At 40.3% G+C, this 13448-nt stretch overlaps 1 protein-coding gene across 1 annotated transcript in view; it reads left to right on the forward strand.

The window, feature by feature from the left end:
* Positions 1-1090: 1090 nt before the first annotated feature.
* The window catches only part of LOC110535239 (bone morphogenetic protein 7), a 48843-nt gene continuing 36485 nt past the window's right edge, over positions 1091-13448 (forward strand). The window contains exon 1 of the mRNA XM_036934811.1: positions 1091-1987. Coding sequence (XP_036790706.1) covers positions 1582-1987 — 406 coding nt within the window. The 5' untranslated portion in view covers positions 1091-1581. The remainder of the gene's footprint in view (positions 1988-13448) is intronic.

Genomic DNA, 13448 nt, shown 5'->3' on the forward strand with positions numbered 1-13448 from the left:
ATGGTTCTAAAGATCGAAATTCAAAAGTGAAACATTGTTTCCGAGGTCAGGCAGGCAAACAGCTAGGCTTATATTAACCAAACGAAATGCTAGGCTTATATTAACCTTAACCCTCGCTATACCAAACGAAATGCTAGACTTATATTAACCCCCGCTGTACCAAACTAAATGCTAGGCTTAAACTAAATGCTTACATTAACCCCTATGTACCAAACTAAATGCTAGGCTTATATTAACTCTGCTCGTCCAATCAGCATCCAGGATCCAGACAACCAGTTGTGCGTATATATATATATATATATATATATATATATATATATATATATATATATATATATATATATATATATTTAAAAAATGGTCTGGTGCAATATAAATTCATAGGAATACAGTGTTATTATCATAGTGTTATTATCATAGTGTTATTATCATAGTGTTATTATCATAGTGTTATTACCATAGTGTTATTATCATAGTGTTATTTTGAGCATCGTTTGGTATTGAAGTATGTCTGTTGACGGGATCATTAAGCAGACTTGGATCACAATATGATTTAATTTGCTTAAAGGCCTAAATATAATAATAATACGGATGGTATAGAGTAATAACGTAACGTGTCTGAGATGTTGCTGTTTTTCATTTCATCGTCAGGGGTCGTGCATAACCAAGATGATATTATTTCCAAACGGACTTGAGTTCCCTAAAGAAAATCCTAGGGGACCTTTAAGTGGCTAAAACCTTTTAACAACTTTAGAAATGGACTGTTATGACCTGTCTAGCCTAATCGAATACTATAGATCACAATTTTTTGGCAGAGATAGTTTTACATTTGGTGCATAGGCTATATACTATACCCGTGCTGGAAAATGGTCATAAATATGAATTGAAGTATTTTTAAGTATGAAAATATGTACAGCTTTTGATGGGCACTTTCTACATATAAATCAATATGTCATCAACTTTATGATGATATAATTGTCTCCAAAGCCCCACCTCTCCTCTGCCTCCGTGCGCACTAACTGGGCGTGTACAGTGGCCACACGCACGCGCTTTACTACCTGCTTATGCCCGTTATCCAGAACAACTGTCACACACACGCGACAGATACACAGCTCAACCGGCGGAATTTAGGAAACTTCAAGTTAAGGGGTAATTTCTTCTACGCAACTTTGGAAAATATTTTATTTAAGAGTTAAATACACACACTAAAGTAAAATGGTTTCTTTCAGAGTAGTTTTTATTATTTTACCAGAAAACTTGGAATATAACGTTGACTTTTGACTGGGTCTGATTTGGACTTCCCGAAGCGCTCAGAAGTACATTTACAGCCGGGCTGTCAACTTGATGGAGACTTTTCAGAACCAGAAATAATGAATAGGCGTACCAATTTTACAAAAAAAAAAAAAATATTGGATACTATTGCATAATGCGTAAAGGATTTTCTATTACTTTTAAAGGAGCTACTTAAGCTTCTTTCAGTGAGAACAAGGAGCGCATTTGAAGACAGTTTTACGCGCAAAAGATTGACAATATATTGGAAACGGCAGGTCAGAGACAATCTGACTATAAACTGGACATACAATGACAAGCTGTTGGTTTGCCTTTGTGGGGTTGTGGTGGAGCGCATATTGCATGTTCCTTATTGCAGGTAGCAATTATTTATTCGATGGGAACAACGAGGTGCACCCGAGTTTCATTCACCGGCGGTTGCGGACACACGAAAAGAGAGAGATGCAGAAGGAGATCCTCTCCATCCTTGGACTTCCACACAGACCCAGACCGCATCTGTCACATGGAAAGTACAACTCCGCTCCGCTCTTCATGCTGGATCTTTACAATACGATATCCAGCGAGGAGAAAAACGAAGTGGAGGGCATGTTGGAACAGTACCAGTCCTTGTACACCACCCAAGGTCCCCGTTTAGCAAAACATCAGGAGAATGCCTTCCTAAATGACGCCGACATGGTGATGAGCTTTGTCAATCTGGGTAAGCTATACAGTTATCGTTACAAATGTACTTTATTTAACTTTATAGTAATTGAACTCAATTTGGAGATAATAGGGAGCAAATCATGTAATATTCGGACACATATGATCGTAAAAAGCAGTTTCGCGAACATTATGCTTCTCCACTGGTTCAACAATAGATCGACATCCTGTAGTATATTTGCAGACTACGTGTGAATTACAGGTGTTCGGATGAGCCTGTATTGGGCCGTCGATGCGTGCACAATTGCGCGCGCTCTCACGAACCACGGAATGTTTTCCTCTGAACTCTTCTCAGTCCTCTTCAGTGGTAAAACACTAAAACGAGTAAATGTTTTTTTTAATACCGTGTTGCCTATGGACTTTACGCTCAATGATAATTTATGCACAGGGATAAATTGGTTCATTTAGTCCAAATGCTGAATGAAGCCTGTTGTGAAATGTCGGAGGGATACAAATTTAAAACGTATCCATAGCAAACTATACTGAACAAAAATATAAACGCAACATGCAACAATTTCAACGATTTTAATGAGTTACAGTTCATATAAGGAAATCAGTCAATTGAAATAAGTTCATTGTGCCCTAATATATGGATTTCACATGACTGGTCAGGGGCGCAGCCATGTGTGGAACTGAGAGGGCATAGACCCACCCACTTGGGAGCCAGGCCCTGCCAGTCAGAATGAGTTTTCCCCCACAAAAGTGCTTTATTACAGACAGAAATACTCCACAGTTTCATCAACTGTCCAGGTGGCTGGTCTCAGATCATCCCTCAAGGTGAAGAAGCCGGATGTGGAGGTCCTGGGCTGGCATGGTTACACCTGGTCTGCGGTTGTGAGGCCGGCTGGATGTACTGCCAAATATTCAATTATCTGGCAACAGCTCTGGTGGACATTCCTGCAGTCAACATGCCAATTTCATGCTCCCTGAAAACTTGAGACATCTGTGGCATTGTGTTGTGTGACAAAACGGTGCATTTTAGAGTGTCCTTTTATTGTCCCCAGCACAAGGTACAACTGTATAATGATCATGGTGTTTAATCAGCTTCCTGATATGCCACACCTGTCAGGTGGATGGATTTTCTTGGCAAATGAAAAAATGCACACTAACAGGGATGTAATCAAATTTGTGCACATCATTTGAGAGAATGAAGCCTTTTGTGCGTATGGAACATTTATGTGATCTTTTATTTCAGCTCATGAAACATGGGACCAACACTTTACATGTTGTGTTTATATTTTTGGTCAGTATAAATACAAGAATCAACAACCAGCACACTGGTATTTATGTACGGCTATATTTGGCATTGGCCATTGGGTAAATCCATTTGAATTCAGTCATTTCTTGACAGCGTCCCTTTTGATTAAAAAAAATACTTTCCGGCCTCCCGGGTGGCGCAGTGGTTAAGGGCGCTGTACTGCAGCTCCAGCTGTGCCATCAGAGACTCTGGGTTCTCGCCCAGGCTCTGTCGTAACCGGCCGCGACCGGGAGGTCCGTAGGGCGACGCACAATTGGCCTAGCGTCGCCCGGGTTAGGGAGGGGTTGGGAGGGGTAGGGATGTCCTTGTCTCATCGCGCACCAGCGACTCCTGTGGCGGGCCGGGCGCAGTGCACGCTAACCAAGGTTGCCAGGTGCACGGTGTTTCCTCCGACACATTGGTGCGGCTGGCTTCCGGGTTGGATGCGCGCCGTGTTAAGAAGCAGTGCGGCTTGGTTGGGTTGTGTATCGGACTTTCAACCTTTGTCTCTCCCGAGCCCGTACGGGAGTTGTAGCGATGAGACAAGATAGTAGCTACTAAAAACAATTGGATACCATGAAATTGGGGAGAAAACGGGGTAAAATTAATTTAAAGAAAATGTCCCTTTCGGCGGCCCGAAAGGGACATGAATGCCAAAACATTCAGGAGATAAAGGTGCTCAAAGTTCACCCATTTTGCCTCAAATGATGTAACATAGGGTCTAAGCTACAACATATGTGAATATGGTATGGGTGTTGTATGCAAAAATAGGTAAACTTTAAGCAGCTTTTATCCAAACAGTCCCTTTCTGACCATTTCTACAATGGGCAAATATGTATGGAACGTTTGGTTCAAATCAAAATGGGTGCTGTTAGAAAGTGATTGAATTCAAATGGATTCACCCCATAGCCTACAAGTTACGGTTTAATGTGTAAACTGTGTTGCATTGTTTGTTTACTTTGCTAGATTTATTTAATTAAACCCCTGACAATAAAGAGATACTAATCATAAACGCTATAACATAAAAGCCCACAGTCATTCCTTCCATTAGCCTCGGGAGTGTTTACAGAGCCTGTCTAAACAGACTGTATGAAGATTAACTGACTCTCTTTGGCAGGGGTTGGAACCAGTTCAGGGAACACAACCGAAAACTGAAAAATATAGATTTTTGATCAGGAACGGAAGTGATCTGTAGTGTTCCGTAACAGAACCGTTATTTTAAAATCTTGAGAACAGGTTAATAATGTAATTTTTGGTTCCAAAAATATTCCTAATGTCTAGTATGGGCTCCTGAGTGGCCCAGTGGTCTAAGACACTGCATCTCAGTGCAAGAGGTGTCATTACAGACCCTGGTTTGATTCCAGGGTGTATCACAACAACCAACCTATTTCGTAAAAACTGTCGATTTCACAGAAAAACTAGAAACTATATAAACTGTTCCTTTTTTGGGGTTCGAACCGGTTCAGAACTTTTTTTTCTGGTCAGTACACTGGAATGGAATGAAAAAAAATAGGGGTTCTGAACAGAATGATTAGAAAATAATTTTGGTTCCAACCCCTGCTATCCTGTCAATGCTGCTAAGCTTTGGATGGATGCCATTTTTTGAATATTGACGTTATTGAAAATGAAAATACTATGGAAGTGTCCTAATAACGATTTTTTTAAAGTATGTGGCTCTTGTCAAAGTTGTTTTGAACTCAAGCCTGCCTAACCACAAAATGCAACAATCCACTGGGCAAAAACTGGTTGAATCAATGGTGTTTCCATGGTATTTCAACCCCCACAAATAAATTTGATGACGTTGAATCAACGTAGAAAACTGATTGGATTTGCAAAAAGACATCAATTTAAGGGCATTTCCTATTTTTTCACCTAAATCCAATGACATGATGATTTTTTATTTCACGTTAGTTGACAACTCAACCAAATGTAAATCAAAACTAGACTGATGAACTGATGTCTGTCCCCGGGGGGAAGTGATGAGCTAAAAGTAGAGCATGTTACAAACTACACTGCAAGAGCTTCCTTATTTATCGTCCTCTGGGGTGTTCAACAGTGAAATTGTTACATGTAGTGATGAAAACCAGATATTGCCGGTGGTTTTGTCCTCAAGTAACTACTGTGGGATAATGTTAGTAATGTTTACATACTGCTTTGTCTCATCTCATATGTATATACTGTATTCTATTCTACTGTGTTTTAGTTAATGCCAGTCAGACATTGCTCACTCTAAAATGTATATATTTATTAATTCCATTCTTTTACTTTTAGATTTGTGTCTATTGTTGTGAATTGTTAGATACTACTGCACTGTTGGAGCTAGGAACACAAGCATTTCGCTACACCCGCAATTACATCTGCTAAATATGTGTTAATGTGACCATTCGAATTTGATTTGATTTGATTTTGATTTGGTAGTGTCTTAAGTCGTTTCGAATCACAGTTAGTTTTGGTTTTGCTGCTCTTGCGCATCTGCATATCCAATTCAATTAATCATCTCCGGTACATCGGTTCCCATCCAATGCATAGTACCCAGGGATTAGGTTGCCATCCCAATAGAACACAGAGTCCTGCTACTTACTTACTGCCTTGGAGAAGATGGCTTCCTCCTTGAATGTGATTCTAATTAATACTAGACAGGCCAAGGCGCTCCGTCTGCTTTGCAAATAAAGTATTGTACGACTACTGTGTATCATCTGATTAGTTTTTAATGCTCAGTAGCTCAGTATTTGACTGTTTCCTGACGGATGGCCGAGAAACATAGACTACAGGATGCCGCTTACTGTCTGGGTGGTCTCGTTTCTTTAAAGCCTGCCTTTAGCATGTGTATTGTATAGGGACAATCATCGGATCTGATAGGTGTTGGATGGACCTTTAATTTTGTATTGTAGGCCTCAACTGATCCACTGTACACCAGCTCTACTGATAGAGGGCTCGTTGTGGGTTTTCCTATGGGGGTTCATGGATTTAGGAGTCCCTTAACTCTGCTACAGCATCTGTCTGTGGTAAGCAGACGCTCTGTTCCTCGTCAGTGATTCATAGTTAGGTCTTGTTAGGTCATCCGCTCGTTGAAAGTATCGCTCATGCCAACGACCCATATTGACTCATCACAAGTAAAAGGAAATAACTTAAATTAGGTTAACAGAAACATCCCTTCCTTTGCCTCCCCCTCATTCACTGAAACAGAGTGTTGATAATCGTCATCACTCTATTTGCCTGGTCTGTACCCTGGTGTGTTACACTACATTATGTACAATACGAGCCACATGATGTCGCACCACCAACCCGGACTCGTCTTAATGCTCCCCCTTGTGTAGTAGCCACGGTCGGTCGGTCGGTCGGTCGGTGGCAGTGCTAGTCAGCCTGAAGATACTTTTGAAGAAAATAGCTTCATTCCTATGAGAAAAAGAGGTCAACCAAGGCATTCCATTGAAGTGAGCTGTCATTCGGTCTCCTAGAAAATGAATGGTTCACCTGTTCTGTGAAAGAAGTATTCTAAACCACAGATGTGTCAATTTCCTTTGAACACTTCGAAGGGTTTTCTGACCAGAAGAGGAGGACATGGTCTAAATACACGCACGTTGTCACACGCTGACCTTAGTTATCTTTGTTTTCTTTATTATTTTGGTTAGGTCAGGGTGTGACGAGGGTGGGTATGTGTGTTTTTTTGTCTTGTCTAGGGTTTTTTTTGTAATTCTGTGGGGTTTTAGTATGTCTAGGTATATGTAGGTCTATGGTGGCCTGAATTGGTTCCCAATCAGAGGCAGCTGTTTATCGTTGTCTCTGATTGGGGGATCCTATTTAGGTTGCCATTTTCCATGTTGGTTTTGTGGGTTGTTGTCTATGTGTAGTTGCCTGTCAGCACTCGTGTTATATAGCGTCACGGTCGTTTTATGGCTTTGTTAGTTTGTTTAGTGTTTTTCCTTCATTAAAAGAAGATGTATGCTAATCACGCTGTGCCTCGGTCTCCTCGTTACGACGAACGTGACACACATAGTCATTTCGCTTTTCATTTAGGATATTTAAACGGGTTTAGTACGTGTTGATGAAACTGGTTTAGTATGTGTGCTGATGGAACTGGTTTAGTATGTGTGTTGATGGAACTGGTTTTAGTATGTGTGTTGATGGAACTGGTTTTAGTATGTGTGTTGATGGAACTGGTTTAGTATGTGTGCTGATGGAACTGGTTTAGTATGTGTGCTGATGGAACTGGTTTAGTATGTGTGTTGATGGAACTGGTTTTAGTATGTGTGTTGATGGAACTGGTTTAGTATGTGTGCTGATGGAACTGGTTTAGTATGTGTGTTGATGGAACTGGTTTAGTATGTGTGTTGATGGAACTGGTTTAGTATGTGTGTTGATGGAACTGGTTTAGTATGTGTGTTGATGGAACTGGTTTTAGTATGTGTGTTGATGAAACTGGTTTTAGTACGTGTGTTGATGAAACTGGTTTAGTATGTGTGTTGATGGAACTGGTTTAGTATGTGTGTTGATGGAACTGGTTTAGTATGTGTGTTGATGGAACTGGTTTAGTATGTGTGCTGATGGAACTGGTTTAGTATGTGTGTTGATGGAACTGGTTTAGTATGTGTGTTGATGGAGCTGGTTTAGTATGTGTGTTGATGGAACTGGTTTTAGTATGTGTGTTGATGGAACTGGTTTTAGTATGTGTGTTGATGGAACTGGTTTTAGTATGTGTGTTGATGGAACTGGTTTTAGTATGTGTGTTGATGGAACTGGTTTTAGTATGTGTGTTGATGGAACTGGTTTAGTATGTGTGTTGATGGAACTGGTTTAGTATGTGTGTTGATGGAACTGGTTTAGTATGTGTGTTGATGGAACTGGTTTAGTATGTGTGTTGATGGAACTGGTTTTAGTATGTGTGTTGATGGAACTGGTTTAGTATGTGTGTTGATGGAACTGGTTTAGTATGTGTGCTGATGGAACTGGTTTAGTATGTGTGTTGATGGAACTGGTTTAGTATGTGTGTTGATGGATCTGGTTTTAGTATGTGTGTTGATGGAACTGGTTTTAGTATGTGTGTTGATGGATCTGGTTTTAGTATGTGTGTTGATGGATCTGGTTTTAGTATGTGTGTTGATGGAACTGGTTTTAGTATGTGTGTTGATGGAACTGGTTTTAGTATGTGTGTTGATGGAACTGGTTTTAGTATGTGTGTTAATGGAACTGGTTTTAGTATGTGTGTTGATGGAACTGGTTTAGTATGTGTGTTGATTATATCTGGTTTTAGTATGTGTGTTGATTATATCTGGTTTTAGTATGTGTGTTGATTATATCTGGTTTTAGTATGTGTGTTGATGGAACTGGTTTTAGTATGTGTGTTGATGGAACTGGTTTTAGTATGTGTGTTGATGGAACTGGTTTTAGTATGTGTGTTGATGGAACTGGTTTAGTATGTGTGTTGATGGAACTGGTTTAGTATGTGTGTTGATGGAACTGAAACTTCAAATGTTGTTCTTTTGTCATGTCCAACTTATTTCTGATGGATTCGCTTAGCCTCACGGCTGAAGGTATTCCTGAGCCTTACTTGACATGAGATGTTACCAAAAATTCCCATCTCCCGTTTCTCCTCCTAACTCTCTCTATGAGATCCTCTACAGAGGGGACTTCCAGTAAGTAAGGGTAAAATCCATCTCTGTTTGAAGGACTTGCACCCTCCCTTGAACGGCCTACCGTCACCCCCTGTCCACATCCTGTTGAACTGCAATGGAGGAGCCATCAGTGCCCCTCTTATCTAAATTAACAGCCACCCGCGTCGGGCGTTAGTGAACCACCAGCCTGCCTCTCACACTTGAAAGATGACCTGGGAGACTGAGGGTTTTCAAGGAGGGGGGTTCAGGAGATTATCTGGGTCTATACAATCCCAGGTTTACTCTAGCATTCCCAGCCTTTTTGAATGTTTTTCCTGTTTTACGATCCCTGGGTGCATTTCTGATCAGCTAAATCTCAGGTCATCTGTGTTCTTTTTCCAACAGAACATGTCACAAACCTCTGGCATTATCAAATAATTAGTTGGGAACGATCAAAGAGTTAATTGTTTGATTTCAAGGGCGGCTTTGGCCAATACCCGTGAAAGTCTAGCACCAAGAGGACGGCTTCCTGTGGACCCCCTAAACAAAAGCAAAGTCATTCCTGCTTTGTGTTCAAGGTTTTTAAGAATTAAATTAAGTGAAGAATTTGAGATATGCTGCCGTGGATTTAAATGACAGTTTCTAAGCCATGAAGTTGAGTGAAACTAATAGTTGTTGGAAAAAAAACACAACAAAAGAAGTAGATGGAGTTATACTTTAACACCTACTGTGGCTCTGTAATAGTGTTCTGTATGGACAGATGGAAAAGCTATAACAACCAGACTCTGGAGATGTTTCTTCCATCAAACTGTTTGTTTCTATGAAGTGGCCGTATGTTTTGCCAAAAAGCCTGACAACCAGTACCGTCCAAACCGCTGAAAAGGAAGCTCTTTTAAAAAACGGTACCTTCCAAACCGCTGAAAAGGAAGCTCTTTTTAAAAAACGGTACCTTCCAAACCGCTGAAAAGGAAGCTCTTTTTAAAAAACGGTACCTTCCAAACTGCTGAAAAGGAAGCTCTTTTTAAAAAACGGTACCTTCCAAACCGCTGAAAAGGAAGCTCTTTTTAAAAAACGGTATCTTCCAAACCGCTGAAAAGGAAGCTCTTTTAAAAAACGGTAATTCAATATGCGGAAACATTTGTGTGTCTTAGGCCCTAAAACAAATGAAAGCAGACATGGTGTTTACGGTTGGTTCATTCAATTAATCCCCTTGTTTTAAAACTTTATTAAATTCAGCTGCCTAAAAAGCCTACTTTCTGTGCTTCAGTAGATCTACGTGCAGGAAATACCTCAGAGAAAACACACACACACACACACACACACACACACACACACAGAGATGAGATGACACTAAGGTCGAAAGATAACACTTTTTAAGAGGGCATTCCTTTTACACTTGAAGACGTTTCTGTCACACACTACTCCTGATGGTATCGCTCCCTCTCACGCTATTACTCTCTCACCTGACAAGATGGCTGTCACGATTGGTCGCTACACGTGAAAAGAATGCCATGCTATGTTCTTTTTCCCCCCGAATTCCTTCTCTGAAAATTCTCTGAACATTCCTATTCCCAGTGGGATGACGTGGGATGGGACCGCGGTGAGGGGAATGAGATAAAAGCTCTAGACATGGCACACTCCGGCAGTTAACAATCTGTGGAGGAGCGGTGAGTACCGCGATGGAACATCTGATTACGGGCCCGCTCTTCTCACATTTTTCATGTTGTGTGCAGGCATGCAAGAATGTTTGCTCTGATATGCCTCGAGGACAGGCCAAACACTCCCTTAAGGCGCATTCTCTGAACTGTTGCAATGGTGGCAGAGGCCAAGAAGGGAATAGAGTAGACCTGCTTCTGCTCTGACCTTCTGACCCTTGGTGTTTCTCTAAGAGAGGGCTTTAGTGAGGTGTGTGTGTGTGTATATATATATATATATAACCAGAGGATTCCCCAGGTCAGTAATACAGATAGGAGTGATACAGTCTGGTGATAGAAATGTTGGATTGTTTTCTATTATTAACTACAATTATATATATACTATCATAACTTTACTATATGAATTATTATATATATGATTTTATACTATCATATTTATTATTAATACTATTATATATATTATTCTATACTATATATTATTATATATATATTATTATATATATTACTATATACTATACTATATATTATATATACTATATATATTACTATACTATATATCATATATATTATTATATACTGTTATATATATTATTATATACTATTATATATATTATTATATACTGTTATATGTATTATTATATACTAATTTGGTGTAACAAGTGGTTCAGGGTAGCCTAGGAGTTAGAGCATTGGATTAGTAACCGATTAGTAACCGAAAAGTTGCAAGTTTGAAAACCCCGAGCTGACAAGGTAGAAATTTGTCGTTCTGCCCCTGAACAAGGCAGTTAACCCACTGTTCCTAGGTCAGTTAACCCACTGTTCCTAGGTCAGTTAACCCACTGTTCCTAGGTCAGTTAACCCACTGTTCCTAGGTCAGTTAACCCACTCTTCCTAGGTCAGTTAACCCACTGTTCCTAGGTCAGTTAACCCACTGTTCCTAGGTCAGTTAACCCACTGTTCCTAGGTCAGTCATTGAAAATAAGAATTTGTTCTTAACTGACTTGCCTAGTTAAATAAAGGTAAAATAAAAAACCCGCTTTCACCTGCTCCCTATGCTAATCGGAGGTGGGGGGGCTAGTGATGGGAGCGTGAGAACAGCATCACCCTTCTCCCTGAGCTCCCCCTTTCCTGCTCCTTAGGTCTTTACCACCTTCCCCGCTGAGGATTTATGGACGCCTGGGTGCCATAGGTGGCGTTAGTGCGTCTTGAATCAACACAACGCTGGTATGTTGACGCGAAGCAGCTGTGAAATACACACACACATATACATGTCCTCCCTATCTCCTGGACGGTGCGTCAGATACACACACACACACACACGTGTAGATGCAGGCTCGTACACCTACACACAGACTCGAGCATACACACCTCAGGTATTTTTGTTGTCGACCTCCTTTGATGCTTTTCAAGCATGACGCGCTGCAACTGATATCATTTGATATCATATTTATTTTTTATTTTACCGTTATTTTACCAGGTTAGTTGACTGAGAACACGTTCTCATTTACAGCAACGACCCGGGGAATAGTCACAGGGGAGAGAAAGGGGGATGAATGAGCCAATTGTAAGCTGGGGATGATTCAGGGAAGTATTTAAATGGAATTTCTATGATGATAATGTATTCAAACACATAGACATTAGAATGCTGGGAGGATATGACGGTGGATGTTGGTTACTCTGTGACACGCAATTCCAGGCAGCTTTCCGAATAATCAAGACTTCCTACAATGTGGTTAACAATAAAGGTCAGTCAACAGAGACGGACTTTAAAGAAGAGTTGTGTAGAGACGGACTTTAAAGAAGAGTTGTGTAGAGACGGACTTTAAAGAAGAGTTGTGTAGAGACGGACTTTAAAGAAGAGTTGTGTAGAGACGGACTTTAAAGAAGAGTTGTGTAGAGACGGACTTTAAAGAAGAGTTGTGTAGAGACGGACTTTAAAGAAGAGTTGTGTAGAGACGGACTTTAAAGAAGAGTTGTGTAGAGACGGACTTTAAAGAAGAGTTGTGTAGAGACGGATGTTAAAGAAGAGTTGTGTAGAGACGGACTTTAAAGAAGAGTTGTGTAGAGACGGACTTTAAAGAAGAGTTGTGTAGAGACGGATGTTAAAGAAGAGTTGTGTAGAGACGGACTTTAAAGAAGAGTTGTGTAGAGACGGACTTTAAAGAAGAGTTGTGTAGAGACGGACTTTAAAGAAGAGTTGTGTAGAGACGGACTTTAAAGAAGAGTTGTGTAGAGACGGACTTTAAAGAAGAGTTGTGTAGAGACGGATGTTAAAGAAGAGTTGTGTAGAGACGGACTTTAAAGAAGAGTTGTGTAGAGACGGATGTTAAAGAAGAGTTGTGTAGAGACGGACTTTAAAGAAGAGTTGTGTAGAGACGGACTTTAAAGAAGAGTTGTGTAGAGACGGACTTTAAAGAAGAGTTGTGTAGAGACGGACTTTAAAGAAGAGTTGTGTAGAGACGGATGTTAAAGAAGAGTTGTGTAGAGACGGATGTTAAAGAAGAGTTGTGTAGAGACGGTCTTTAAAGAAGAGTTGTGTAGAGACGGACTTTAAAGAAGAGTTGTGTAGAGACGGACTTTAAAGAAGAGTTGTGTAGAGACGGACTTTAAAGAAGAGTTGTGTAGAGACGGACTTTAAAGAAGAGTTGTGTAGAGACGGACTTTAAAGAAGAGTTGTGTAGAGACGGATGTTAAAGAAGAGTTGTGTAGAGACGGACTTTAAAGAAGAGTTGTGTAGAGACGGATGTTAAAGAAGAGTTGTGTAGAGACGGACTTTAAAGAAGAGTTGTGTAGAGACGGACTTTAAAGAAGAGTTGTGTAGAGACGGACTTTAAAGAAGAGTTGTGTAGAGACGGTCTTTAAAGAAGAGTTGTGTAGAGACGGACTTTAAAGAAGAGTTGTGTAGAGACGGACTTTAAAGAAGAGTTGTGTAGAGACGGACTTTAAAGAAGAGTTGTGTAGAGACGGATGTTAAAG

The sequence above is a fragment of the Oncorhynchus mykiss genome, chromosome 11 (assembly GCF_013265735.2).
Source record: "Oncorhynchus mykiss isolate Arlee chromosome 11, USDA_OmykA_1.1, whole genome shotgun sequence".
In the NCBI taxonomy this organism is placed as follows: Eukaryota; Metazoa; Chordata; class Actinopteri; order Salmoniformes; family Salmonidae; genus Oncorhynchus; species Oncorhynchus mykiss.